We start from the raw sequence: 27,933 nt of genomic DNA on the forward strand, positions 1-27,933 counted from the left end.
CATTTTCTTAGGCAAATGGAGTCAGTGGCCAATGGGCAAGGGTGTCGGTCTACAGGTATCCTTTTGGTGGGTAAGACCTGAAACCACAGAGGCTTTTGCTGCTTTTCATTCAAAATAAGCCATCCTTCCCCACCAGCAGCAGAAGATTCAGTGGGCCCAGGAGGGAACATTCTGGTCCTGGCAGAGTTCTTCCTGAGGCTCCTTAGCCTCAGTCTTCCCTGAGCTGGCCCATGTGTTGGTCTAGTGAAGGCCAGCTCTGCCGTTGGCTGTAGGAACTTCAGATAAGCCCTTGAATGGGTGTGTTCTAGTGACACTCAAACTGGACTCACTGTGGCTTCAGATTGTTCTAGTCTGAGCTGAGTGAGCCCAGGCACCTGCACAAGAGCTGCCTGTGGCCTGGAGTATTCAGCCCCTGCTGTTGTCCCTTCCTTTCCCCGGGTGTGGACACCTCAGCCTGTTACAAAGGGGCACCAGGAACACTTGGTCCCCTCACACGAAACCTCCTCTCAGTGTCAGTCACCACTCACCCCATCCTTCTCCACGGGATTATTTTTCTTTCTGTTTGAGTTTTTCTCTCTTGCTCGATGACACTCTTTTGTTTATTTCTTTGCTTCCCCGTAACTCTGTTGGGCTGGACTTTGGCCTCTCTTGTTTCTTCATGTGGCTTCTCTGCTTCTTGGTTCACTGGAGATCGTGGCCGGAGTGTCAGTGCCCCCGTATTAGGTACTGTACCCATTCCAGGTGAGGTGGAGAGTGAGAATGCCTTTGTTTCCCTACCCTAACCCTCCCCTTCACCAACACTCAGCCAGGGTCTCACTACTGCCTGCGTTCATGCATCTCCCTCTGAGGAAAAAGAAGCTGCTTGTTGGAATAATCCACAAGTACTTTGGACCCCAAATCCTTAAAATTAAAGACATTAGCTCACCTAGATTTGCAGTATTGAGCACACTAATTTCTCAGCAAGGAAGCCTGGAGTCCCCACTAGTCTCTGGGATCTTGGTATGGAGTTCTGCCCTGAAGGCAGAACTGGGCAGATTCTCTGGACTCCCACTGAAGGGGAGGGCCCAGGCTTGGGGAAGAAGGGTTCCAGAGGTCACGTCCTTACATTCACATTCATTGCCTTCTTCCAATCTCAGGAGACACAGAAAGTGGCTGGGATGACACTGCTGTGGTCAATGACCTCTCATCCGCATCATCGGGCACTGAATCAGGTCCTCAGTCTCCTCTGACACCAGATGGTAAACGGAATCCCAAAGGCATTAAGAAGTTCTGGGGAAAGTAAGTTGGTGCTGTTGATCCTAATTATATTGCTTAGAATGTTTCTTTTTGATTGGGCAAAGAGTCTATGTAAGCCCCTGGTCCATTAGACACTGAAACAGCAGTCAAAACAGAGTGTTCATGTTCAAAGAGAAGAATCTGAGATATTTTTCAGGGCCAAGAAAAGGAGAAGCATGAAAGACACCCATTGAATATATCCAGTTGCCTTTCATGTCATGCATCCTAGGCACCCACCCATTCCACACACCCTGAACATAATCTCTGCAGCTTATATTACATTGGCTTTGGGACAGACACAGATGAGACTGTATTCTCCCTTCTTAGGAGTCAGTCTGTTTTAAGAAATCTTTGAAAAATCTTTGAAAGCCAAGTACTTGCTGGCCCAACTGATCCACTTTGTGACAAGAGGCAGAAACTGGGGCCTCCTACAAGGCATCAAGGCATCAAACTTTGCTTTGACCTCTATGGCAAGTGACCAAATCCCTGAGGCAGGATTCAAATTGAGGCTTGAGTCTGGCCAAGGAGCTGCAACAGGTTGTGATCCTTGATCTCTGGGAAGGTACGGAGAAGCAGTGCTGCCAAGAGTCCCTGTGCTGGCCTGCATGGCCTTGCAAAAGAGGAAGCACAGTGACTGTAGGCTTTCTGACTATTCCATGACAGTCTGCATGGATTCTTCTCCATGCAGAATCCGCAGAACTCAGTCAGGAAATTTCAACACTGACACGCTGGGGATGGCAGAGTTTCGACGAGGTGGGCTCCGGGCAACCGCAGGGCCAAGACTCTCTAGGACCAGGGACTCCAAGGGACAGAAAAGGTAAGGCTTTACCCACTTTCCTTTGATCTCCCTGCTGTGAAAAAGAGTATCTCCCTTCAAACCTGCACGGGTGAATCTTTACTCCTGTGCTTTGGGGAAACCCCTTTCCATATTCTCTTCCCCAGTCAAGCAGTCCCTACAATACATCATCTCCAGCACAATATCTCCTAAGTTCTGAGTTACTCAGCCAAGATCAGTACTCCTGGGGGTCTTCCACAGGATTGGAATGTGACATTTTATATCTAACCAAAAGGAAAAAAGCTGTAACTCTCTTCAGTTTAGTCCCCTCAAGATTGCCATATACCAATGCAAAGTACAGGTAATTACTGGTTATGATACATATAATTCAGATATCCACTCTCAGAAATAATATAGATTCCAATTAAGGAAGAAAAGCATTTCCCTAAATGCATCATATTGTTTGCAGACCTACATCCCCTGTGGAAAGGAGTCTTAGCTTATTTTGCACATGGATATGATACTCCACTTCCCTGGCTTGCCAAACAGGTTTCTAGTCTTACCAGGTCCTCCTGGTGCATGAGACACAGAACCTTTCCAGATCCATTTATTCTTTGATGAGTATCCCCAGACTCCAGGTAGCTTGAAAAGAAACATGAGAATGTGTAGACCATTAGCTTTTAGAGGCTAGAGAATCTAAGGACATAGTCTAAGTAAGTCAGAGACCAATTCAGAGCCCTTAGAAAGTGAGCCAGGGAAAGCTTTACCTGTATATTTAATAATTAGATATTCTAATTTACTTGGCAGTTTTCTCAATGTAGACATTACTGTTGTTTGATTTATCTGAGCTGAAAAAAAATCAAGCTATAGTAAACTTGAATGATTCATCTTTGTTTTAATTCTGGCTAGTTCTTGAAGGATTGCCTCTAGAAGGAGAATCATTGGGTCAGGGTATAAAAACTTTCCTAAGACTCCTCAGCATTGTCCCTAGAGTAGGAGAGCACGGTTAGGGAGCTATCTGTGTTCTGACTGACAGTCACTTTAGGGCATGGGGTGACCAGGGTTAGTAGCTTTCTTTGCCAAAGGAAAAAACTGCAGTTCCAGCCACAAGGATGCTTTGTTCAAATGTCTTTGTGCTTTATTAACTGTAACAGTGGATGAGAAAGGGAAGAAGTATGAAGAGGTCCTGATGAGATTATGTTTATCGTAACGGTACAAAATGAATTTGCTGGTGGAAAAGAAAGGCCTTTATGACTCTTAAGTAGAAATTTGATATATGTTAATGTCCTCTGGTAATATTTATAATCTCTAGATATTAATATTTAGGTGTAGCTTTAAAATTGTTGCTAGTATTCTTTAGGAAAAGTACTTTGATACTGAAAGCCTCTAGCCCCAACTTTTTTTGTTCAATAAAACGATTTTTTTTAAATATGATATTTGATAACATTGTGTAGGCACTCTCTCTCAGATTATGGATGAACACATTTTATTTTCTTTCTTCTCCCAGGTAAAGTTTTAAGGAGTTACATTCCAATCAGCACTGCTGGACAGAGTGCGCCTATTACACCCACATCCTTGTCAGCATTAAGTATTTAAATTTTTCTTTTTCAAAGTTTTCTACTTTTATGAACCTCCAAATTTCCTTTTTATTGGTAATTTAGTTTTCGTGTTTGTCCTTTTAATTCTTTTGTGAATTATCTGCATTTTTGTTCATTATTATTAATGTATTTCTTATAGATTTCTAACTGTTCTCTATTAAGATATTAAGTCATGTCTAATGTGACAAAGTATTTTTAGGTTTGTAGCAGAATTTTACTTTTGCTTCTGATACTTTGATACATGGAATTTTTGTGTTTATATAGAATTAGGTTCATCCACTTTGTGAATTCTTTCATCATTTTGTTTTAAATTTTTTCTGATTTTTAAAAACTTTGAGTAATCCATTTAGGAATTATTTTAGTTTGTGAGTTTATTATGAGTTACTATTTTTGAGAAAAAGGCAGTAAAGTGTAATGTTTAAGGCAAACAGGCTCTAGAGCCACATGGCTGGATCCCATCTTTGAGGAGTGTTTTTTTCCTGAGTTGATCTACTGAGTGTATTGCCCTTCAGGACTCCAGCTTTAGGAGAGGTCCCCAATCCTACTGCTCCCCTACCCTGGGACCCATTTTGTTTCCTTTTCCTACACGCATGGTGAGTCAGATTCATCATGAATGTAAAGATGCTTAAGCTTCAGGGACCCTCCTTTGTATGGAGCCCTTCCAGGGTCCAGAGAGAGTCTGATCATAGTGTTAACAGGGCCAGGTGTTTTGAAAATTTTGCTTAAAAAAGGTATTTTAAACACAACCAGTTTTAAGACTGCTGACTATTTTTACTGCAACTTTCCCTTGGTCTATACTTTTCCTTGTAACAGATGGTGTTAAGGCAGCTGTGGGGGTTTTGGGAGACTTGTTGAGGCGAAGTTGACCTGGAGATCCATGTAGTTTGGGTTTGGGGGGATGTGTGTGCATGTGGTTTGCAGTCACTGCATAGTTTAGTTAGGTTTAATTCACTAGCTTTCCTACTGCACAAATGGCTTCCAGGATTTCTTCTACTTCCCATTGTGCCGATTCGCTCAGTGCTCTGTACTCACTAATGAACTGTACAATTATAAATGTGCCATGTGCTCTCCCCCTACTGTGAGAAGAGCATATTTGAGAAGGCTACATCATTTGAACTGCAATTTGAAAAGATGTTTTGGAATGTGTCAACAAAACAAATGGTTTGGCTATATATGAAGGGTATCTTCTCTGTCATCTCCAAATTATTTCCCAGCGTGTTCAGTGGTGCCCTGGCTGAGGATATGGGAGATGCTGGCACTGAGAGGAGCTGAGGAGGAGGTGCAGAAGCTGGGCCTGATTCTATGTGAACACCTCAAGGCTTAGGAGGGAGGAGAGGATTCACAAAACAAAAAATGGGAAGACTGCTGGAGATGAGGCCCAGAGCTCTAGGTGGTTTTGAAAAGGTTGATAGGACAGAGGTTTTCCAATTATGATCTCAAAAACACTTATTTCCCCTTTAGAGCTGAAATGTTAGGTTCACAAAGACTAGGCAAAAATAAGTTAAAAAATTTAAAAAAGAACTGAAATGTCCCTCAGATATGTTTGTTTTTCCCACTTCCAAGAAACAAGGAAACAAATGAAATAAAAACCAAATAGAATATAAAACAAAAGTGATAAAATGAGCATTGAAATTTGAGAGAAATTCTTTCTTACATTAAAAAACAAATTATAAACAAAAAATCCAGATCATACCAAAAGCAGTAATTTGCTAAGAGCAAGAGTTTTAAACAAAAGGAGTGAGTAGCCTTCTAGATTGTTGTTCATATAAGATGAACGATATGAACCCATTGGGAAAAGGTTGAAATTTCTTGCTGAGTTTACATGATATACTGACAGTGACAAAGATAACATAAAACTCATGTACTGCCACAAGGACCTAGACAACACATGAGTTAAATGAACATTGTCAATTCAAAGAATGTTTAAGATTAGCCATAGCGTTAGAAAACTTGAATGCGTTATAGTTTTACAACTCACATATAAAAGACATTTGATAGAGGCCTTTCTAAATTTAAATGATTCTAAAAATGTACATGACAATACCAGTTATAAATTGTGAAGATAAAACTTAACTATTGTCTTAAAAGATAAATATTGATCAGTCATGCTAGAAGAAAGACTAAATCAACCATCTGTTGTCATAGAATATATTATAAAGTTGTGGACATACAAAGAAGCAGTCAAAGAGTATCCACCCAAAATATGAGAGTAAAGAAGTACTATAGCTGGATACAGTAGCTCAGACCTGTAGTCCCAGCTACTTGGGAGGCTGAGGCAGGAGGAGTGCTTGAGCCCCGGAGCTCAAGGCTGTAATAAGCTATGATTACATCACCACACTCCAGCCTGGGCAGCAGAGCCAGACCCCATCTCTAAAAATAATTACTAAAACCCTGTCTCTAAAATAAATACCCCATCTCTAAAATAACAAATACCCTGTCTCAAAAAAGAATCAAACTATAGAAGTATATCAAGCTTTTATATAATAAAATATTTCTAGATTTTGTGATTTTTTTGTTTTGCAAACCTTGCAATTTTTTGTGGCTTGTTTTCTAATTCTAAATATTCCCTTTGTTTCTAATTATATATTCAAATTTTATACTTTTTTTTGAGGAGAAAGTTTGTAAGTTCCAGGCCTCGTAAAACATTTTCAGGACCCATGAAAGCCCAAGTTCCAGATTATGATTGATCAGTCCCTGCCCCAGGGTATACATCATCTCTAACATTTGATCTAAAATGGGGCATTCTTATCATGCTTATCCTTTAAGGAATTCCCTCACTTTAACAACAGCTCAACCAGGCATTTAAAAAAATGTTTTAATCTACTATGTTAGGGGCACTTTGAAGGAATCTTTCTGGTCTTTGAAGGAATATCTAATCTTCAATATTCTATAAATCCTCGTTTATGAACATAAAGTTGCTCTGTCGAATCCCCCCTAAAAAAAATGACTCTACTGGGGTTTTCAGTGTGCTATTATATTCACACTTTAAATGAAAAATGAATGTCTTTAAGAATTGATGGCTTTATAAAACCCAGTCATCCTGTCTAGGAACATAATCTAGCTTTTCATTTATTCATGTCCTTTTTTATGTTGCTCAGTTGACTGTTGTAGTCAATACCTCTCCCCACCCCCGCAATCCCCACACATAATCACACAAGGCCAAACATCTCTTGTTAAAGCAATTCCTAGACGTTTTATAATGTTGGTTGCTATGAGTGGGATTTTTAAATTGTTTTAACAGTAGTATTAGTATCTGTGCATTGATGGTATTAGAAAATTGTTGATCTTTGTATGTAACATATACATTACATATGTTTATATGTGTATTTCATAACTGGCCACCTTACTGAGCTTTCTTGGGTTTTCTAAATCGGCAGTCCTGTCATCTGTAAAGAATGGCTTTATTTCTGCCTAATAGCTATACTTATTGTTCTTATTATCTCTAATACTGGCTACGACTCTCAGACCAGTGTTGTTAGTACTGATAAAAAACATATTGTCCTTTTATTGACTTTAATGTGAATGTTCCTCCTGTTTTGTGAATAAGTAGTGTGTTAGCTGTTGTTGATTGGAAAGTTTTTCCTTTTAGTTTTGGGTGTTTTTTGTTTTTTTTTCTTCATGTTAAGAGAACCGACCCTCTTAAATGCTAAGAAAACTAGTTTTCTAAGCATTTTCCTAAAAAGATGATTCCGCATAATGAGGCCACAGCTCTGGACTTGTGGCATGTATATGTGTGTATGCAGACCTAGGACATGTGAACATGATCTCAGGAGGGCCATACAGGCTGCCCCATTCTCTTAGTAGCCTGAGATTTGAAATTCACATCTTGTGTTATTAAGAAAACTCTAGGGTCTACCTCCTATGAGTGTGTTGTAGTGGAATTTTGTTCAACAGAATCCCATGATGGAGGTTGTTTGTTAAAAAACAGGTTTGTTTTGTTTTGTTTGTGAGACATGATTAGATTCAGAACCTCAGGCTCTCCCACTAACAGGAATATGCTGTTTTCCTGCTTCCCAGTGACGCCAACGCCCCCTTTGCCCAGTGGAGCACAGAGCGCGTATGTGCATGGCTGGAGGATTTTGGCCTGGCTCAGTATGTGATCTTTGCCAGGCAGTGGGTATCTTCTGGCCACACTTTATTGACAGCCACCCCTCAGGACATGGAAAAGGTAAGGGCTGAGCTTGGGGAGAGGAGGCTCCCATTTCTCCCCAAAGCATGGGGAGACCAGGGTCCACCACTCCTGTCACACACACACAGGAGGATGGATGGAGGAGGCTGAGAGTCCCTCTGTAGCTGCAGGTTGGCATCCCAGGCCACGGTGCGGAGATCCACTGCCATACTCTCAGAGCATCTCCACCCAGACACAGCTTTCTCTGAGGGCCAAATTGCCTGCCAAAATTTCACATGTGGTCTTCATCTTTTAATTTCAGGAGCTAGGAATTAAGCACCCACTCCACAGGAAGAAGCTTGTTTTAGCAGTGAAAGCCATCAACACCAAACAGGAGGAGAAGTCTGCACTGCTAGACCACATTTGGGTGACACGTAAGGATAGGCATATGTCTCTGGCAGCAACTAAGAGTAGAAAGAATTTCCCTGCTAAATGGGTACCTCAAGGACAGCTGTCTCCTGGTAAAAGGCAGAGGAATTACTAAAATGAACCTCAAAATATAATTTGCTCCCCTTTTTTTGGTGTCTACATTCTCTCATTCTCATGAATCCTGACACATCTGGGGTTTTTGTATTTGTAGGGTGGCTTGATGATATTGGCTTACCCCAGTACAAAGACCAGTTTCATGAATCTAGAGTTGACGGACGAATGCTGCAATACCTAACTGTGGTGAGGACTTTTTCTTTAAATATTTCAGTTGTCCCTGTGAGCACTCAGCTCACGTGTACCCAGGGTGGTTATTTTAAACTTGATTCTATATATTCTTAAGGCCTTGAAATAGTATCATTTGTCACAAAAGAGGTCCCAAGTAGCAGAGTACAAACCACTGTGATAAGCTATTGGTGTCTCCACGTGCACCTTCCTGAGATGCGGTTGACTTGTCTATGCTTGGTCTGGTGAGGGACATCAGGGGTCTTTTGTCACTTTGGAAACTCTGGTTTATCAACCAAACTTTCCTCTTTCAGAATGATTTACTCTTCTTAAAAGTCACCAGCCAACTACATCATCTCAGCATCAAATGTGCCATTCACGTGCTGCATGTCAACAAGTTCAACCCCCACTGCCTGCACCGGCGGCCAGCTGATGAGGTTAGACCACAAATAGTATCTCTCCAGGTAGCCCTGAGCTGGGACCCCTGAAACATCGAGCATGAGCAAACAAGAATGACATCATAAAAGCACTGTTTTTTGGACCATGGTGCCTGGGATTCTTTTGTTTGCTTGTGCTTCCTGTTGCCCCAAACATCTGTTACCTGTACTTTGTGTCTCACAGTAGCCATAGACCTCTAAGCTCCCACCCTCCACTGGGGAGACACATGCTATAAAGTCATCATAGTGATTAAAGGAGATGAGGAGATGGTGCAAAGGAGAGGGGGAGGGAAAGACAAAATGGAAAGATGGGTGTCACAGTAGAAGAAAAAAGATGAGACAGAGGAGGGGGAAGAGGAGCCCATAGAAGCTAGACATTTCAGAATAGGTATCCCTACTTGTAGATCCAAAATTAACTGACCTCCAGGCCCAGGTACAGGGGATCCATGAGCAGTCTTGCTACAGAAGAAATAGTATACATAAATAACAGCACCCCAAGTCTTGAAGAAATAACTGATTATGTTCCATGAACTTTGGAGTTCTTGGTAGACCCCCAAACTGAAGATTGTCAGTCACATCCTATCTCCTCTGTTCCTGGGAACTAGGTCTAACCTTGCTGTAAAATTAACTCAGCTTCCTGGGCTGCTACCTTTGCCATCTATCTCCTATTTTCTCCTTATTCAACCAACATATTTTGAATGTCTTGTATATGTAGGCACAGCACTGTGCATTTTTAAGACCACAGTGCTATGTGAGAGCACTTAGGAATAAGTATCTTAAGGTGTGCTCCCCTAAAATCACTGGCCACACCAGGGAGATCTTTCATCTATAAACCACTTGGATTGTAATTGACAGTCATCTCTAAAGTTCTGTTAAATCACTGAAAGAATAACTATAATGTCCTCATTTATTTGTCTCAAAGTTAGCCAGAAAGTGAGGGAGTAACAGAATTCTGGATTGAGATATCTCAGTGTGGAAGATCTTGCAAGATGCAGTGGGAGCTCTATTTCCTAGAAATTGGGGAGGCTGGTGCTCTGGCAGATGGGGTGGGTCACTAAGCTTGAGGGCCTTCTACTGTTTTGATGCATCTGGGGCAGGGTTACTTACAGGGGCTGACTCCACAGAGGACCATGGTGGGACCTATTAAGCCTAACTTCCTCACTCTCCTTCTCCCTCTGACAGAGTAACCTTTCTCCTTCAGAAGTTGTACAGTGGTCCAACCACAGGGTGATGGAGTGGTTACGATCTGTGGACCTGGCAGAGTATGCACCCAATCTTCGAGGGAGTGGAGTCCATGGAGGCCTCATTGTGAGTGGCTCTCTGGCCTAGCCCACCTGCCTTGGTGCAAATGGGATATTCAGAAACTTATTTATTAAGGACAAGACAAAATCTAACGAAAAAAATAGGTACTTCTTCTGAAGGTCTTGCATAATTTGACGTCTCAAAGTATTTTGATAACTTGTCCTTGAGAATTAATATACCTCATGGAAGCAAGATGCCTTCTGGCAGCACCTCCTTGGCATGAGACTTGAGGATTCTAGGTCAATGGGTTGCATGAAGACCAACACAAGGCAGGTCTGCCTGTCCCTGAGGGAACAGCAGGGCTGGGGAAGGGACGGGGAAGCCATAAAAATGCAGCTTCCCACTTGCTGCAATATGATCCTTATCACTACTCAGATCTGCCAGAGGGGAAATAAGGAAGTGTGGTGGCTTGGATGTCATCCAGAGGAGATCCTGAGAGAGAGCCTCACCAAAGAGGTCCCAGTTCTCTGCTGGTCTGTGAAAACAAGGTGGTCAGTCAGCAAATGTGCTAGTATGTGCTCAGAGCCAGGCCCTGTGCCAGCCAGTGAGAGGAGTGGGACTCAGAACAAGCGACTGAGCTCCTGCTCTGGAGGTGCCCCCAGCCCCAACAGGCCAATCTCTCAGCATCCTCCCCCTCGAGCCATTTGTATTTGCTCCTGGCCAGGCTTGTCTCTGGTTCCTTCTTAGATCCTGGAGCCACGCTTCACTGGGGACACCCTGGCTATGCTTCTCAATATCCCCCCACAAAAGACGCTCCTCAGGCGCCACCTGACCACCAAGTTCAATGCCTTGATTGGTCCGGAGTCTGAACAGGAAAAGCGAGAGAAAATGGCCTCACCAGCTTACACACCACTGACCACCACAGCCAAAGTCCGGGTGAGTTGCAGACCCTTTCTGGGTGGGCCCTCCCAGAAATAATCTTGAACAATTTATTTTTGTTCAAGCCCTCTGGGCTGCCTCCTGGCCCTCATGCGGCACAGCACCTGGCTCGATGCCCGCAGCCAGAGCAGCATGCGCAGCCTGGACAAAGAGGATCTTTCAGCTCCTGCTATGGGCTTGTGGTCTGTTAGGCCAGTCTTAAGCCAGTTCTCCACCAGTTTTGAGTCCAAGGAAGACAGTGCAGGTTTCTTTACCTAGAAAATATGTGCAGGAAGCACCTATCCTCAGGTGGCTTAGAGCTCGTCCTCTACCCCACTGCTGCTGTGACTCACCTTGCAGAGCGGAAGCGCTCTGAGTCTGGCTTTCCTTCGGTCAGGCCCGCCTGCATGCCGCAATGCCGTGGGATCTTGGCCAAAGCTGTCCTGCTGATATAGGAAGTGCTCCCAATGGAAGCTGGTTCCATTTGTCTTGTTTCGTGAAGTGGCCAGCACACAGATACCCAGAGGTCCCCAGGTCTTCCAAGCACCAACACTACTCACTGGGGCTCCCAGAATCCCACAAAGCCCTTTAGACCTGCCTGAGCCACAGCATCCTCAGACCACATTCTTGCCAGACTTCAGACCCACAGGCAACCTCTGGAGGCCAGGCTGGTCCTATCCCTGGTAGTGTTGATGCTTCATGCCCAGCTACAACTCAGGCACAGACCTCCTTTCCCAGGGGAGCAGGACAGGAAGTATGTCTGGGGGAGTCAGGCAGAAACAGTGCTGGGTGACGCTAGGGCAGGGAGCAACCTGAGGCTATCCTATGTGCCTTTAGATGGTGCCAGGTGCTGAGATGGGAAAGGGCTGGGGTGCCAGCAGCTGTGCTGAGGCAAGTTCTCTGTGCTTCACCTCAAGTGCAGACCTCAAGTACATTCTACAGGAACTCCCAGTTCATCTATGGAAATAAGAAAGTCACTCTGGTGTGGCAGCCAGGCATGAGTTTCAGGCATAGTATTGGAGGGGCAGCTCTTATTGTTCAAGATTATTTACCTGTTGGCCTTTCTGCAGCATAGAAATTGCTTACAAGAGCTCTGTTTTGTTCAGTCTTTCTAGGAGCAGTTTACATTATTCCTCTCCTTGCGGGCCTGCTCTTAAATTTTAAGTATATTGTCAGTCATACCTGCACACTGCCTTGATTGCCTTCTCATAATCTTGCATTTTCTGTTTTTTAGCCAAGGAAACTAGGATTTTCACACTTTGGAAACATTAGAAAAAAGAAGTTCGATGAATCGACGGACTACATTTGCCCAATGGAGCCTAGTGACGGTGTCAGTGACAGTCACAGGGTCTACAGTAGCTACCGGGGCCTCAGCCCCCTTAATGCCCCTGAACTGGATGGGCTGGACCAGGTGGGACAGATTAGCTGATGCCCTTGTCACCTGCCCTCTGTGCACCCTGAGAGCTCACAGTAACACCATGTGTGTCACCATATAACTGCACCTCACCCCTGCACGTGTGCATGACTTGCAGAGAACATTCCAGCAGTTGTGTACTCCTGGGCCAGTCTCTCTTTGAACCCTGAAGGTGGCCAGGATCTGGAGCTGCATCTCTAAGGGGCCAGGCTTTGGGGACCATTGCCAAAGGTGGACTCAGGAGGAAAGACACTTAAAGACACTTACATTTCTAGTAATTCTTGATGTTCATCTTCAGCACCAGTGGAAACATATGAACTTCGATGCAGGTCCAGAGACTGTGGACACTCCCATGAGGCTCAGCTCTCAGGCACCCCCTATGCTTCAGTTGAGGGAAAAGCTCAAGTGCCTTAGGCCCATGGGCCACAGTCTTGGCTGAGATCAAAGGGATGAGCAACAGGGACTTCTGCCACAGTGACAATGGAATTGTGTTGTGCCTTACTTCAGAGGTGGTCTCTTCTTTCTTGTAATAAAAGCAGTATTTATGTGGAAAGCAAGCAGCGCAACATATCTTTAACTTTGTTGGGGAAAAAAAGCTGAGGGTAGCTGGAAATGGAGTCCTACCGATTGCAGAGCTGAAGAGCTGGTGGCACTGAGCCTGGTCCTCAGCCAGCTGCATGCTCAGGATTCAGCAGGGGGGTAGAACAAGGCGGGACCCCCTCCCATAGCCTTCAGAGGAGGTCCGTGGTCTCACTGCTCCCGAATTTGCTTCCCTCTGTGAAGCAGAGGGGGCTTCGTGTCTCATGCACATCCTGACTGTAGGGCACATCTGTTGTGCAGACCTCAAAGCTGATTGGTTTTAGTGGCATGAGCCCCCCCAGTGAAGGGGATGGTGGAGAGACAAGGGCACCTTGCTGGAAAGACTCTCTTTCATGTGTTTTGCTGGCTTCTCTATTACTGACTTAGCCAGGCTCATAACCACGGTGGGGGCTGGTCTGTCTGCTGGCAGAACTGAAAGAGATCTGTCCCCTTGATTTAGAGGCTGACTGACTGATAATGGCTCCTCCAGATGGGCCTTGTCTGGCTGGGACTGAGGTAGAGACGTGCCTTGCCAGTCTGGACTCTTGGTCAGGAGACTCTAGTTTGCCCCCAGGCAGCACTTGGCTCCCCTCAATCCCCTGGGCCTCATCGCAGAAGAGTAACACCACATCACCGCTGTCTGATGGCCTGGGCACAGCCTGATGACCCCATTCCATTGTAGCACTCTGATTCTGTCCCAGATGGAGGCTATGCTAAGATTCGCTTCTTAAACTACCAGCAGCCTCAGGCATGGTCTGTTGCTGCAGGCCACTGCCTCCCGGGAGGTGAGAGATGTGGGGACAAGCTTGCCAGCTGGCGATGCTACTGATAGATCCTGGTACCCAGGTCTGCTGGATGACAAGTGCTCATTCAGGCTGACACCTGGCCATTGGAGTTGTAAAGCCAGTCAGGGCGGGCTTTGTCCCTTGTTTCTTATGTCACAGTGCAGGGATCTCTGCATGTACCTGTTTTCAAAACCTGCATGGAACTGTTCTGCCACTGATTCTCTGCACCCTCAAGTAAGTCCTGTTCCCTTTGTGGGCTTCAGTTTTCCTACCTATAAAACAAGGGAGGGGTTACACTTGGTGCCCTCCAAATTTACAGAGGATGTTTCCAAATCTACAGTGTCTAAGTAGGTTTAAGGAAGGAGGAAGAGACCAGCCTTACCTGAGGAGGGGCAGGAGGGAGGCTCTTTAGTGAGGAAGGATGCCCACCTATGTCAGGGCATTGGTGTCTGAGCTCCTGTTGCCTGGTTAGCGTGAGTCTATTTAGCATCCTGAAGGCCTTCATTCCTACTGCTCTCTGCTCCTGGAAATAGCTGGAACATTGAACACATGCAGAAGGGCTGCTTCTGACAAGCCTGTGTCCTGCCTCTGTGTATCCTGAATGCCAGTTCCCAGTGGGGCCCCACGAGAGGTATGCATGCAGTGTGGGACATTGATGGCTTTCCCCAGGAAACAGGAGCAGCATGTGCTCCACCCACCTGTCACTCCTCAGGGCCTGGCCCACTCCTTGCCTATCCCTCCAGGAAAGCATGCCCTGGAGAAGCCAGCCAGGCTTGAGCACGTCAGGACTTGCATGCCATCTCTGTGAATCACGAGCTGCATCCATGTGTGCTGACCAGGCTGCTGCCCATTTTACAGATGGCACCTTCGGAAGGTACCGTGACGCAGATAGGGCTCCTCTCCCAAGACATTCACCGCCTTACGGTAGGACTCTGACCCTCTCCCCACAGTCAGACTGGTGCCAGGGAGGCCCAGTGAGTTTGGTGTGGTGGTGCACAAGGCCTGGGGGACGGCAAAGAATGGTGCTCAGTGCTGGGGTCACAGCCTGAGCCTGAGCCAGCCACGAGGCAGAAGGCAGCCCAGGGGCCTTCTCTGTTGGCCTGTTACTGGACCTTGAGCCCCTAAGGGCACTGGGGAAGGCTCATGGGCTGTTAGCCAAAGCCAGCTAAAGCACACTAGATCTCAGGTCCTCTTCCCAGGCTTAGAGATGAGGAAACCAAGATGCTCAGCAGCTCTGGATCACCTGTCTCATCAGCCTAGAGCCCAGGCTGCATCCTGTCCTAGTGGACACTTCCATCCTCTGCCCAGAGACACATGCATTTCCTATCATGCCTCTGACTTGGCATCACACAGTGTGGAAGGCTTGTGAGCACATCCTGGCATGCCTGAAAGGACAAACCATATCATGGGAAAGCAGTTTGGCCTCAAAAAGCAGCTTTGGAGTGAGGCTCAAGTCCCTGCTCTGACTTCTCTAGCTCTGTGACCTCAGGTGTCATTCTCTCCTGAGCTTTGTCTTAGTTATCTGTAAAGCAGGGCTAATGACATCCTCCTTGCCAGGCTTATAGGCAGACTAGAGCTGGCAAGAAAAGGCCAGCCACAGAGCATAGGATTTGTTTTTGAGGACCCATAACTCCCAAGGCCTTTTAGTTCTTGGACATCCCATCACTGAGCCTATTGGCTGTAGTGTCTGTCCCCATTGAGGCCCCTGTCACTGTACTTTGCTTGCTTGTCTAGCAAGGCCCATTGGGATGACAGGACAAGGACAGGGACACACGACTCTCCTTGTTTCCAAGGACAAAACAGGAAAGTCCCCCTGACTCCAAACAGGATCACTTTTACTCAATGTTTTTATTTATTGGCCCACCCACGAAAGGAATCTGCCTATGCCTGCCCTTATGATCCAGGCCTTTGGTGGCCTGAAAATAGAAAATTTATTTCTAAGATGAACAATTTATTTTTATCTTAATAGTGTTGTTTATTCTGACCCAATACTCAGGGTTTCTTGGGACACTATAAACTTATAGTGCACCTGCGTCAGATGCGGCCCTCACCCAGTGCCTTCTAGTTCCCATGCAGCTGCCGTGCGGCAGCCTGGACCAAAACTCTATTAAACTGACCCTTCGGCTGTGTCCTTTTCAGACAATGCTGAGCCAGGACCAGCTGCTGAATGACTCTCGCCTGCCTGCCCCTGACTCTGATGACTGGAGATGACTTTCTTCGTGGCTGAGAGTGTAGAGAGGCATGTGTTGGGGGCCCGGAGCCTTTGCTTCTGTGGGGAGCTGGCACACAGTCCCCTCTGCAAGCCCAGTCCGGGCTGGTAGGGTGTCTTGGACAGGGTGCCGACAGGCACGAAGCAGAGCTGTGGGACAGGCGTCCAGGGGTGGCCCCAGGGTCCATGTGTGTCTTCAACCATGCTACGCTTTTCACCACAAGCTTCATACCTTTTGTACTTTTATACATGGACTGCAGACCGCTTTTGTGGGAGGGCAGTGAGATATCAGCACACGGACTCGATGGCTCGTGCTATTCCTGGTGACAGCCTGGAGGCTCTCACACCCGAGGGGAAGAGCTGTTAGTTCATAAAACCTGCTGGAAAAAAAGTTCCAAAAAACTGTTTTGAATGTTCCGTAGAGACTGCGTTTTGTGAAATGATCACCAGGAGCTCCCTCCGGGGCTGCTTCACAGGGCATGCTTTTTCCATTCATGGGACTGTGGCTGGGCAAGGCGGGTGCTTAGGGTGTGAGTGGGTAAAGCAACGAGGCTCCTTTCCCACAGCCCTGCCTCACTCTATCTCCTGTCATCTGCAAGGGGTATCTGTGTGACCTCCCAGCTTGGAGCAGAGGCGTCCCCAACAAGTGCACGCCCTGCCTTCCGCCTCCACCCAAGCTGACACACAGCCTCCTTCCCAGGCCTTGCCCTTGGAGCAGCTCAGGCCTAATGTCTGATTAAATAGCTCCCCCAAGTGGAAGGCCCTTGGGCACCTCAAGCTCTGTGTTTCCACCGCAACTCACCAACTTCCCAAACATGTCTGTTTCCTCTCCACACTTTAGTCTTTCCTCCCTCCAGGCCATCTGCTCAGGCCCTTCCCTCACTGGGGAATGCATTTTTCTCCTAGTCCCCTTCATGAGGCAAAATCCTGTCTCTCAAGGCACGGCAAAGAGACCATCTCTCAGGAAGCTTTCCCACATGATCCAGTTACAGGTCAGCTCTCCCACAGTGCGGTGTCTGCCCTTGAGCCAGAGCACAGCTCACCTTGAAGTTTCTTGTCGTCTTACCATACCTGTCCTCACCACAAACTTGGAGCACCTGCTCTGGGCTGGCTCCTGTACAGACAGTCCTCTGATTGCCAAGGAGATCCATGCTCCTAAGTTCCCCATCCACCCACTCCTTCACATGTGTGTGTTAAGAACCTTCCATGCCAGGGCTAGAGATACAAGCATGAATGCCAAGGTCCCTGCCTAAAGATGCTTACAGTCTAGTGGAGTACAGACCAGTTTCAAACAAGACTCTGCCAAAGGTTACAGATGCTCCAATATTAGTTTCTGCAGCCTAAAGGAGCATGTTGTCATTTTTAATGGGGGTTTGGGGAAGGAGTCTGAATAGGTTCCACGGAAGAGGTGACACTTGAATTTGGAAACATGAATCATATTTTCCCAGGTATGCCAGAGGGGAAGGGCATTCCAGGTAGACAGACTTGAAACAGCCCAGCACAACCCAGGAATTGCCAGAAGTTGGTAGGCTAGAGCAGGGTTTCTTGGCCTCTGTGCTGCTGTCACTTTGGGCTGCGTAATACTCTGTGATGGAGGCTCTCCTGTGGGTTTTAAGATGTTTAGCAGCATCCTTGGTCTCTACCCTCTAAATGCAAATAGAGGGTAGATACGCCCCTTCTGTAGTTGACAACCAACATGTTTTTGGACTTTGTTATCTGTTCCCTGAGCAGCAAAATCACCCTCAGTTGAGAACCACTAGGCAAGAGAATGGGGTCGGAGTTGGGGGCCCAGGGAAAGAAAAATCGGATAAAAGTCAGCAGGAGCCAAATCAAGAAAGGCCTTGGGAGCTGGGCCCTGGAGTGTGTCCTGGAGAGATGGGGTGGCCAGAGTGGGGTCTCCCTTGAAAGCAGTGAAGGATCCCCAAGGAGACACTGAACAGGTGGATGGGTGAGGTTGGCCGCCCCTCCCTCCCACCACCACAGACCCTCTGTGAGGTCATCTCTGTGCTCGGCCACCTGAGAGTAAGACACAGCTGTACTTCAGAGAGCTCTCCAGAGCCCTGTTCTCTGTCTCTCCTCCCCTGCCCCTCATGCACATGCACACTGAGTAACAAATCCAGTGACACCAAGTTCCAACATTGCCCCCATTATGCCAGTTTTTGTGAAAAGGAGAACAACTTAGAATAAAACTGACCCAGGTTTAAGGCCAGCTTTGCCACCTACTGGTTGAATGACCTGGGAACACAGTCTCCAGGCCTCAGTTTCCTCATCTATAATTTGGAGAACAAAGTCCCTACAGAATCTCTGGTTTGTTATGCGACTTCTATGAAGCAGTGCAGAAGCAGCTCTACCCACTCACAGGTAACAGCAGCACTGTGTCATCCTGGCCATGAACCACAGGTGGCCACGTGGTCACTCGTTATCGTTATCGTTTGGGTTTCATGATACAAAGGATTTAAGGCAGTTTCTGGAACCTGACTTTGAAAGTTGAGAAGTTTCTGTGTGTAACCACTCCTACCATGACCCCCAGTGCCATGGAGAGATTCTTGAGAGTTGATGTGACCCCACTTGGAGTCTTTTGGGAACTGCCCCGACACTTGCCAGTTCTGACCCCCATGGGCATGCAGAAGCCAACTCACAGGCCAGGCCACGGCCTCCTGACTGCCTAGCAGGTCCCCCACGGAGCCACACTTCATGGGCTATCTGCTTTGAACTTGAGTTTATTTCACAAAACCATGGAGAAAGATACTGAAATGGAGCTCTTTCCAGCCTCCAAGCAAGGAGGCCCCAGCAGCCAGTCTCCAGCCCCTTGAGCCCTTCTTGTTAGGCCCACACCCAAAAGAGAGGAGAACCAGTGTGTGCGCGAGGGTACGTGGCAAGGCACTTTTGAAAACATCCCAGTTTAACGTGGTGAAATTGAACTTACTCTGAAACAGATGAAAAGGGACATGCAAGTTTGCTGAGCACATGGAGCTGTTAGTAGGTGAAAATCATGTCCTGGGTATAACCCAGCTTCTCCAGGTTAGGGTGAGCCGCCGTCTGGATCAAGGGTGGCGGGCCACACACCAGGATGAGCGTGGACTTCCCCGGAGGAGGAAGGTGCTCCTTGATCATGTCGGCAGTAACGAAGCCTGAGCTGTACTTCCAGCCTGAAATGAAGCAAATGCAGGAGAAAGCTGTGGGATACCAGGTGGATTTCCTGATCCCAGGCCACCTGCACACCCACCCTCAGCCAGGGAGGAGGTGACAAGCTGCTCTACAAAGGCTTGGAAGTCTGTACTACTGCTCCCTGGAAAAAGCCTCAGAACTAGTAAACAGCCCTCTGCAGCAGTCACCCCAGGTCCCAGGCTCACTGCGGGGACCCTGAAGCCCTGCTGCTGTCTGTCAGGTGTCAGCATTGACAAGGAAGGAGAACACAATGAGGTATACCGAGGTGTGTGAATCAATACAGCCAGCTGGAGTTGTCCGGCAGGGTGTGGCCTGGTGTTAGTGGAACTGCTCGGAATTGCTCAGTCGGGTAGCGCCCTCTGAAGACCAGGGAGCTGAATGACAAGCAGGTACAGCTGGGTGCGGTGTGAGAGGCGTGCCTGTGGGGTGCTCTGTGCACATTGGTTGCTGGGATGCTGTCTGGGGGCTCAGCATGTCCAGGCCAGGTGGATGGTGAGGGGTGTGGTGGCCGTAAGCAGAGGGGTGAGTGGTGAAGGGGTCAGTGCCCATATTAGATGTGTATGTGATGGCTGTGTGGAGTGAGTGGGTGTTCAGAGTGGACAGGGGCAGTGTCCCTTTTGATGTTCAGTGCAGTGTGTGGGGTGCTGCTGATGTATTAGACACCTGCTCTTGATTGCCCTTAGAAGCAGGCCATCCCAAATCCTCTCTCCCTCAATTTCTCACATTTCCCATCTGGAGCCAGAGCCGAAGGCTTCACCCCAACATCTGGTCCTATAAAACTAAAACAAAACAAAGAAACAGAGACCAGTCCTCAAAGTGGTCAAGGGTTGGTGCTGACCCATGGTGGGTGAGGGCACTGGATATCATACCAATGGGAGGCCTGTCCAGGGTGTACCACAGGTCGAACTGGTCTGGGTGAGTCCTGGCCATTTCTTCAAGCTCTTTTCTGACCAAGATATCCTCCTCTGTCTAGAAAAGAAGCAACACTAGAAAAGCCCCTCCAGGGCCATCCTGTTGTTCCCTGGACTGACTACACTGGTCAGCATACTCTTGGCCAAAGCTGCCGCCACTCCAGCTGGAGCGCTCACTGCCAACTCCCACGGCAAACAAGAGTTCTGCTGCTGCTCCTGAAGATCAAACCCTTTGTCTTGTGGATGAAATTGGTGGTAGGATGTAGTTTCCCATGGAGCTGCAGTGACCACCTCCAACTAGGACCTTAGCCAAGCACTGGCCAGGATGGCTTCACTTGGAGCTCCAGCCCTGCTTCCTACATCTACACTGAGCTCTAGCACAGCAAACCTAACTGGAACAAGCTCAGTGCAGGCCCAGGATCTTCTGGAAGAAATGTAATGGGCTCAGAAAGTCCTGTGATAGAACAGCACTGGATATGTGAAGGAGAGGAAAACAGTCTGGAGCCTCATTTTGGGGAAAGGGAACCAAAGCCAAAAATAACCTGTCACAGGTTCAAAGATACTGCACAGAAGACCTGGGTCCTAAAACTCTTCATGATTCTCATCCCAGTCATTCCACTTCTGGGATTCTGTTTTAGAAAATAATCTAAAAGTAATCAAGCGTAGGCACAATTATTCATCACCATATTATTTATAACTGAAAACAGCCTGAATGTAGAAGTTAGCAGATTATAGTGCAACTTGATAAAAACTATGATGAAAATATTTATAAAGCATCTTAAAAAGAAGAAAATGCCTGTTGTGGTAATGCTAAGTGAAAAAAAATGCATATTTAAATTATAAATATATAACATATATAGAAAAAAGATTTAAAAAATAAGTAAATATTTATATTCTGTGTTTTCTGAAGTGTCCACTGAGGACATTTGTGATTTTACACTTGGCAAAAACACAGCAATACATATTAAGGAAAAAAGGAATGCTTAGTGCTTAGGGTTGGCTGAGGAGACACAAAAGAGTTAAATACATGCAAAAAGCAGGCCTGGACTCAGCTTCTCCAGCTGCCAGCAGCCCTGTTGATCCCACTAAGCCCTCCCACAGACACAGGCACCCAAGCAGCATGAGCTCAGTCAATGGAGGAGAAATGAAAACAACAGCCCAGCTCAGCAAACATTCCATCCTACCACTGCAAGCTCATCAGGAACTGACCTGGTTGGCAAAGATGAGGGACATCCTGGTCCTGTCACTGGGGTCCTTGGTGATGTGGCGAATGAGCTGCAACATGGGTGTGATGCCTGGAACACAGTGAGCGGGCAGCCAGCTTTCTCCCTGTCTCTGAAGTCCACAGTCCCTGACCTGCAGCAAGCTTCATACCTTCCCCCAGCCCCAGTTATCCTTTTCTCACTTCTGTCCCCAAAACTCTAAGTGGGAAATAGTCCTTCATTTTGGTTTTCCTTTCTAATGCAACAGTAAGTCAGAAAGTCTTTCTCATTTTCATATGGCAAGATGGAAAGAACACTCTAAGTTCCTCAGTGTCCTCATTCATCTAACAATTAATGACGGGTAAATGTGATAGTTTTAAGAGTGCCTATTACAGTGCCTGGCATATTGTATGTCTCCTTCAAAGGCTGCTCTCTTCCTTAAGGCAGTCATTTTCAAGGGATGGGGAGAGCTAGGCTTGAACTGGATCCAGGAGCTCCTGGGACAGCATGGGTGGGCCTGCCCAACTTGGCCCCCAGCCTGACCTGAGAGGTCCCCATGAGGCTCCTGGGCAGCCACCATATTGGTCAGGGGAAGCAGGGCACACAGCGTCAGTTTCGAGATCCGTCACTGGTTCATCCTTCCCACCTTCTACAGCTGGAGGTGAAATCTCTCATGCTGTCCCTTCGAGGATCAAATGACTCCCAAGTCAGAATGATCTCAGGGCTCACTCTCTGGATGGAGCCCCTAGCAGCCTCTTACCTGTGCCCCCAGCAATCATTCCCAGGTGATCGGCCAGTTTGTTTTTCGGCTCACTCGTCTGGTCTGGTCTGATTCCAAGATTCCCTGGAAACACAGAGAATGCTTATGACCTCTGCAGTTCTTGCCTAAGAGACTGCAAAAGATCACTGACATTCCTTGGGACTCCCAGGAGGCAGGTCCAGCTAAGAGACTATCTGCACCATTTTAAGCTGCAGAAGCAGGCCAGGGCAGTCTCCTCAGCTAGCCCTGGTGCCCCAGTGCACAAAGTGGGAATAGAGCCTGGGCTTGCTCAGGGAATTGCCGGGCCTTTTGTTCTGAGGAAAGAGGGGCAAGCTGAAGTTAACACAGAGACTCAAAGAGCATTCTCACTCACGGAGGTAATAATGGCTGTGTGAGTAAACAAAGGAGTATGGACTCCCTCCATCCATTTTTCAGTATTAGCAGGCACCATTTATGTATCAGGCATTGTGCTGGAGATATTGATACAATGACAAGGAAACACCAAATCATTCTCCTACCTTAAAAAAGCTTACAACCTCATGAAGTGGGTGTGTGAATGTATAACAAGTGTGATCATTATGCATTGTGTGTGAATGAATGAAGACTAAGGACAACCCCATGTGACTCAAATCTGAGGAGTGTATGAGAACAATGGAACCATTGCGGGAATCTTCCTCCCAGCTGGGAGCCCAGTATGAACCCCTCCAGTACCTGGCCCATGGTAAAACAAGCGTCCCTTTGGCCCTCGAAAAAAGATGGTGTCCCCGATTTTCATGTTCTCCAAATACTGAGTCATCTTCCCCCCTTCAGGATATTGGGGGTGTACATTTTTGAAGTAGATCTGAAAAGCAAGGCAGCACTGCTTTCACATTCCCAGACACAACGCCACAGCCACGCACAACTAGAAAACGCATTTACTGCTGGAAGCTTTGCAGAGAAAGTGTTCTGCTCTCTCAATTGCTGTATGCAATCCCTGAAGATGAAGCTGCCACAAGGTTAACTGTAGCTTCACTGCTGGAAAGCCCTGTCTAGGGCATATAGTCCCCTCAGAGAAAAAGCACTGCCCCTCCACCCCACCACCCTCAATAGGCTTGGAAGCACGAGGTAGCCAGATATGGTGGGCACTATTTACCTTTATAATTAGGTCCACAAAGCCTCTGTCATCATCACTGGAAACAGGCGTGTAAGCCCTGACCACCAATTCATTATCAATTTTTGCCAAGAGCTGGACATAGTTACCTGTAGCAAAGGTATCAAGCACTGAGTCAAAGCATACTTAGCTTAAATAAGGCCCAGGAATAAAGGACTGAGCCTCAGTGAAGGGAGCAAATGCTGGGGCAGAATGTTAAGAGGGATGGGAAGAACAGAGCAGGGAAGGAGCCCAAATATGGGATGCCCGGATCCTAGGCCTGCCCTGCCTCCCTGTGCTACCCTAGGCAAGTCACCTCATCTCTCTGGGTTTTGGTCTCTTCATCTGTAAAATGGGGATGATATGTCTGCCCACCTGTGATCATAGTGTAACTGCTTTTTGGAGCAGGAAAAGATCATTAAAGTTGGAGAGTGAGTATTAAAAATTACAGAAAGGGGTCAGACATGGTAGCTCACGCCTGTAATCCCAGCCCGGAGGCGGGTGGATTGCTTGAGCTCAGGAGTTCGAGACCAGCCTGGGCAACATGGCAAAACCCCATCTCTACAAAAAAATACAAAAAATTAGCCAGGTGTGGTGGTGCACACCCATAGTCTCAGCTACTTGGGAGGTTGAGGTGGGAGCATCACCTGAGCCCAGGAGGTTGAGGCTGCAGTGAGCTGAGACTGCCACTGCCTTCCAGCCTGGACGACAGAATGAGACCCTGTCTCAAAAAAAAAAAAAAAAAATTACAGAAAGGAGTATTTGTCTATTCAAGAAAAATACGTGGCCTTCACAAACTCATTTCTTCCTAAACTGGATGTATCACTGGGGTCTGTGAATAAATTACAACTACTCTATCTGTATCCTGGTACTAGGCACAGAGCAGGCCTGGGCTCACAGATACTACAGGGCCCTCGGATTTGGGTACCCATGGAGCAAATGAAGCAACAATATCATGTCTTCCTGGCCTATGGCCTTGTGAGGAGTAGCAGTGAAGTTTTAAACCATGTAACTCTGCCCTTCCTGGGTAGAATTCAATAAACCAGGTGTGGCCAGAGACCTATGGATCATGACTACATCCCACTGTCAGATGATACACTGTGCAGCTACGACCTGTTGGATCCAAAATGTGAGACTCAAATTACTAAGGCAATTAGTGGCAGGGACAGGAATGCAATCAAGAGATACTAAGAGCTAGAGGCAAGAGAAAGTTTTGTAACCCTAATCCTAACCCTTGACTAACTTCCTGTATGTAGTCAGTTTCTACTCCCTCAGAAACTGAGTGGACAACATACAGGAAATTAGTCAAGAGACAAGGAAGATGGAACAGAGATATGGATAGAAACCAAGACCTAAGGTGCAGGGAGGAGGAGGAGGCAGGAGGAGAAAAAAGCTGGCAGAGTAGGCACTAGAGGGGCTGGTCCCTGAAGCTGATTCAAGGGGATGAGCCAAGTCTTTGAGGAGCCAACACTCTGGGCTCAACAGGCTCAATGACTCTGGTCATGGTCCCTCTGGGCACCAGGGATACCCAGGAATAAGTGCCTGAAACACCTAGCTTCCTTCTGAGAACCTGAAACTGGAAACCTGGAAAGGCTCTTTCATATGCAGCCACCTAGGCCTGGCCTGAGGGTGTCCCCAGGGCAAATGGGGCTCCCTGGGTGGTCCTTCAGGCCCCATCTCTAACTGGCTTCACTTCCACTGAGCTGGGACAAAACAGCGAACTCTGAGGCCTCATATTAGACTCTCCCAGAAGCCTCTAGATTACCTTGTCCCACTAACTTTGCACGGCCTAGGCCAAGGCTGAGGAGATAGTGGGTCAAGGCAGTTTCTAAGCAATTCTCTATCTCAAAGTTTTTCATTCTTTTAGGCTTCCTGCCAACAGGAGCGGCCTGACAGGCCGAGCAGGGAGCTGGGAGACCGCACGCACAACACTGAGCTCTCGTGCATAGAGACGGAGTGAGGGAACAGCAAGGAGGCTCAGGGGCCCAGCCAGCTGGCTAGAGTGTAATCTCACCACCTGACAGAGCTGAGGTCAAGGTTTTGTTCTGTGCACATAAGACAAATAGGCCATGGAGTAGGATCCACCAGGCATGCAAGCAGCACTAGCAGATTATACAAAGCTGCTCTGAATCCCTGATCCTAGCAGTTTTCTACTGCACTAAGACTGACTCAGCTATCTAGTGGTGTTATAGATTAGAAATGGGATAACTCAATTCTAGGACTCCTAGGGCTGGAATCTGCAACTCCTAGGGCTGGTCCCTCCTTATGTGGGTCTGAGGCACCTGCAGAGAAGCTAAGTGACCTTGGGGGCAGGGCACACCTGACTCATTCCTGCCTACCTGCACATTCTGGGCCTTTCTCCTGACCATTGGTTCCTCCCATCCCTCCCAGGTGCACGATACTTTGCAGTTTCTGAATTTTCATATCCATCAGTCACTCTACTTTCACAACAACCCAAGTGAGGTAGACAGGCAGGCCTGGGAAATCCCATTTCATAGACTGAGGCTCAGAGAGATTGACGGACTTCCCTAAAGTTCCCCAGCAAGGAGCCTTCCATGAGATTTTAGGCCTTTTGGCTCTAGGTTCAGTTCTTTTCAATGCTCACTGAGGTACCAGTCTTGTGTCAGCCCAGTCGGAATAATGAAGAAAAGAAATTTTCTGTCCCACATCCATCCCCCTATCTCCCTGAGCTCACAGGCTCAGGAGGAGCAAGAAGGCATCTTCCACACCTCAGGACGTGGGAAACCTGTGTTTCTGTTAGGAGAGGAGGGCCTAGCCCCCAGAGGCCCCAGTCCTGGTGATGACCCAAGCCCGGCTCACCTACGGGAAGCCCTAAGGCATGGTCCGGCGAAGGCAGTCCAAAGCGGAACCTCCGGGTGTTGTGGCTGATTTTCTAATAAAACAAAACATATAGGCAGGTTCTGTCAGCTTTCTAGAAGCCTTGCTGGGCAGCTGAGATGCCTGAGAAAGGAGGTCCGTTTGGTGCTATTCCAGCACACACACACAGGGCGGCAGGGAGTGAACTGGAGGCCACGAGGTGACTGTCTGGATGCCCTGCCATCCCAGCCATCATCCACTTACTGCCTTCCACCCACAGGGCTGACCCATTACCTCTTTCTCAATCAAGGGCAGCGGGTACTTGGCTTCAGGGTCCTGTAAGGTGATTGGCTCTCTCCTCCTGGAGTTCATGCTCTTCAGGACCAACACGAGCACAGTGACCCCAATGACGGTGATGGTCAGGAGCAGGGACGGGTCCTGGCAGACACAATGTGAGCAGAGCACCTCAGGTCTTGCCCGCCCTGGACAGGGCAGCTCTCAGGCGCAGCATACCCTCCCCACACCAAAGGCACAGAAGCTGAGCTCTGCCTGAAGGAAATAGGCAAAGAGAACGGTAGCAACACAGAAGGCGGCTGGGACAGCCTGTGGTGGACCAGAGGGTAGGGAGGGGTCAGCTGCAGGTCACACAGGAAGGATGATGTTTCAGGCCCCTGGACCAGGCCACACACATGGCCTGGGGTGCTCAGGTCACTAGGCCCCTCCTGGCTACAGCCAAAAGTTCATACACTGGAAGTCCCTTCCTTGAGGTGAAGGGGGAGGACATTACCCCTAACACAATCCGGAATGAGGGGCCCAGTCCCTAAAGACAGAACTAGGGTGAGTAGCTTTAAGAGATGCCCCGTGACTTAGGGCCTGGGAACTCCCCAACAGTCTCCTGGACAGGGCGAAGGGGGCCTGGGCACTCAACTGCCAGAGACTCGGCCAGCCTCCCCACATCTGTCCCTACCCCACAAGGCCGGCCTGCTCCTCTCCCAACGCAAGCCCGACAGGGAAAGTTGCCTCTCCTCCCGCCGGGCCACTGGAGTCTCAGCCCTCACCACGCCTTCCGGAATCCGAGCCGGCCCGCCCCGCTCCCCGCCCTTCGCGGTCCCGCCCACGACCTCTCCCCAGCCTCTCGCTCCCGCTCCCAGCCTCCGGGTCGGACGCTCCCGGCTCTAGCCGGCCTCCGCGCCTCCGGCCTCTTTCCTTCCGGCCGACCTGACGGAGATATTTCTTAAATACTCCATAAATACACCCCACCGCGGAACCCACCCGGAGTGAGACGCCCAACATGTCGTCGAACTGGGGTTGGCCAGGGGCCGGTGCGCGGCTCCCCACGCGGGCCCGCAGACTCATGGCGTTGCCCTGCAGCTCCACCTGGCCGACGGGGAACCGGCCGAGACCAGGACACGCGCGCCGAGGAGGACAGAGGCGCGGGCGGATCCCGCAGGTTGGGACCTCGGCAGCTGGCCCGCTCCCCGAGAAGGACGGTGGTCGGGGGGCTCTCACTCGCGAGCCGCTGGCTCTGGGTCAGCCCTGCCCCCAGGGCAACGCTCGATCCTGAGGCTGGCGGGGCGCTGAGCCAGGGCGTCCTCGTTCCTGCGCTGCCCCTCTGCATCCTGGCCCCTTCCCTGCCCACGCAGAGCTGCCACACCGAGCGCCCCTCAGCTTACTTAAACTTGGCAAGGCTGGAAGAAGGCCGTCTGGGTGACCGGGCGGAGGGGGATGCTGGTGAAGGAAGAATTCAGGCAGCTGCAAAGAGCGCGAGTATATTCATTCAACATGCCTCATGGGCGCCTACTCTGGGCCAGGTCCGGGGCGGGTGTTTGCGGGGTGGGGCCGAAGCAGGGGCGTCGCCGAGTTGAAGACATTTACTCAGAGCGCTCCTGCGTCCA

General features: G+C 48.2%; 2 protein-coding genes across 12 annotated transcripts in view; one reads left to right on the plus strand and one right to left on the minus strand.

Moving 5' to 3' along the window:
* Positions 1–16,472, plus strand: part of PPFIBP2 (PPFIA binding protein 2) — a 144,230-nt gene extending 127,758 nt beyond the window's left edge. For 3 of the 8 annotated variants that reach the window (XM_030828952.1, XM_030828953.1, XM_030828954.1), the window contains 12 exons: positions 691–723; positions 1,137–1,278; positions 1,964–2,092; positions 7,666–7,816; positions 8,079–8,190; positions 8,397–8,485; positions 8,782–8,904; positions 10,087–10,212; positions 10,894–11,082; positions 12,299–12,475; positions 14,701–14,766; positions 15,982–16,472. In XM_030828952.1, the coding sequence (XP_030684812.1) occupies positions 691–723; positions 1,137–1,278; positions 1,964–2,092; positions 7,666–7,816; positions 8,079–8,190; positions 8,397–8,485; positions 8,782–8,904; positions 10,087–10,212; positions 10,894–11,082; positions 12,299–12,475; positions 14,701–14,766; positions 15,982–16,053 (1,409 nt within the window). In that variant the 3' untranslated portion in view covers positions 16,054–16,472. Of the gene's footprint in view, positions 1–690; positions 724–1,136; positions 1,279–1,963; positions 2,093–7,665; positions 7,817–8,078; positions 8,191–8,396; positions 8,486–8,781; positions 8,905–10,086; positions 10,213–10,893; positions 11,083–12,298; positions 13,041–14,700; positions 14,767–15,981 lie in introns of those variants that run through there. The other 5 variants (XM_030828957.1, XM_030828955.1, XM_030828958.1 and 2 more) reach the window with 4 other exon arrangements.
* Positions 16,391–27,866, minus strand: LOC100607627 (NADH-cytochrome b5 reductase 2). Of its 4 annotated transcripts, none has more exons than XR_004033604.1 (10): positions 27,006–27,194; positions 26,333–26,476; positions 26,042–26,114; positions 23,225–23,331; positions 22,804–22,933; positions 22,093–22,176; positions 21,340–21,425; positions 20,089–20,188; positions 18,978–19,200; positions 16,391–16,428 (listed from the first exon to the last, which is right to left on the minus strand). XR_004033604.1 is itself a non-coding variant. In XM_003254889.3 (9 exons), exons 1-9 carry the CDS (start codon positions 27,392–27,394, stop codon positions 19,028–19,030), a joined length of 981 nt encoding a protein of 326 aa, XP_003254937.2. In that variant the 5' UTR covers positions 27,395–27,866; the 3' UTR covers positions 18,754–19,027. The 4 variants fall into 4 exon arrangements, 2 of the variants coding, with proteins under 2 accessions (XP_003254937.2, XP_003254936.1); XR_004033603.1 differs by having other exon boundaries at positions 16,400–16,431; XM_003254889.3 differs by lacking the exons at positions 16,391–16,428; positions 27,006–27,194 and adding an exon at positions 27,311–27,866 and having other exon boundaries at positions 18,754–19,200.
* Positions 27,867–27,933: the final 67 nt, after the last annotated feature.

The sequence above is a fragment of the Nomascus leucogenys genome, chromosome 15 (genome assembly GCF_006542625.1).
Source record: "Nomascus leucogenys isolate Asia chromosome 15, Asia_NLE_v1, whole genome shotgun sequence".
Lineage (NCBI taxonomy): Eukaryota > Metazoa > Chordata > Mammalia > Primates > Hylobatidae > Nomascus > Nomascus leucogenys.

Excerpts from the sequence above, each read along its gene's own strand:
- LOC100607627 (XM_003254889.3), bottom strand. The coding sequence starts at position 27,394 with ATGAGTCTGCGGGCCCGCGTGGGGAGCCGCGCACCGGCCCCTGGCCAA. Across the intron at positions 22,177-22,803 it reads CTTGTTTTACCATGGGCCAG|GGAATCTTGGAATCAGACCA; the intron begins GTACTGGAGGGG and ends CTGTGTTTCCAG. Across the intron at positions 20,189-21,339 it reads CCCTCATCTTTGCCAACCAG|ACAGAGGAGGATATCTTGGT; the intron begins GTCAGTTCCTGA and ends CTTCTTTTCTAG.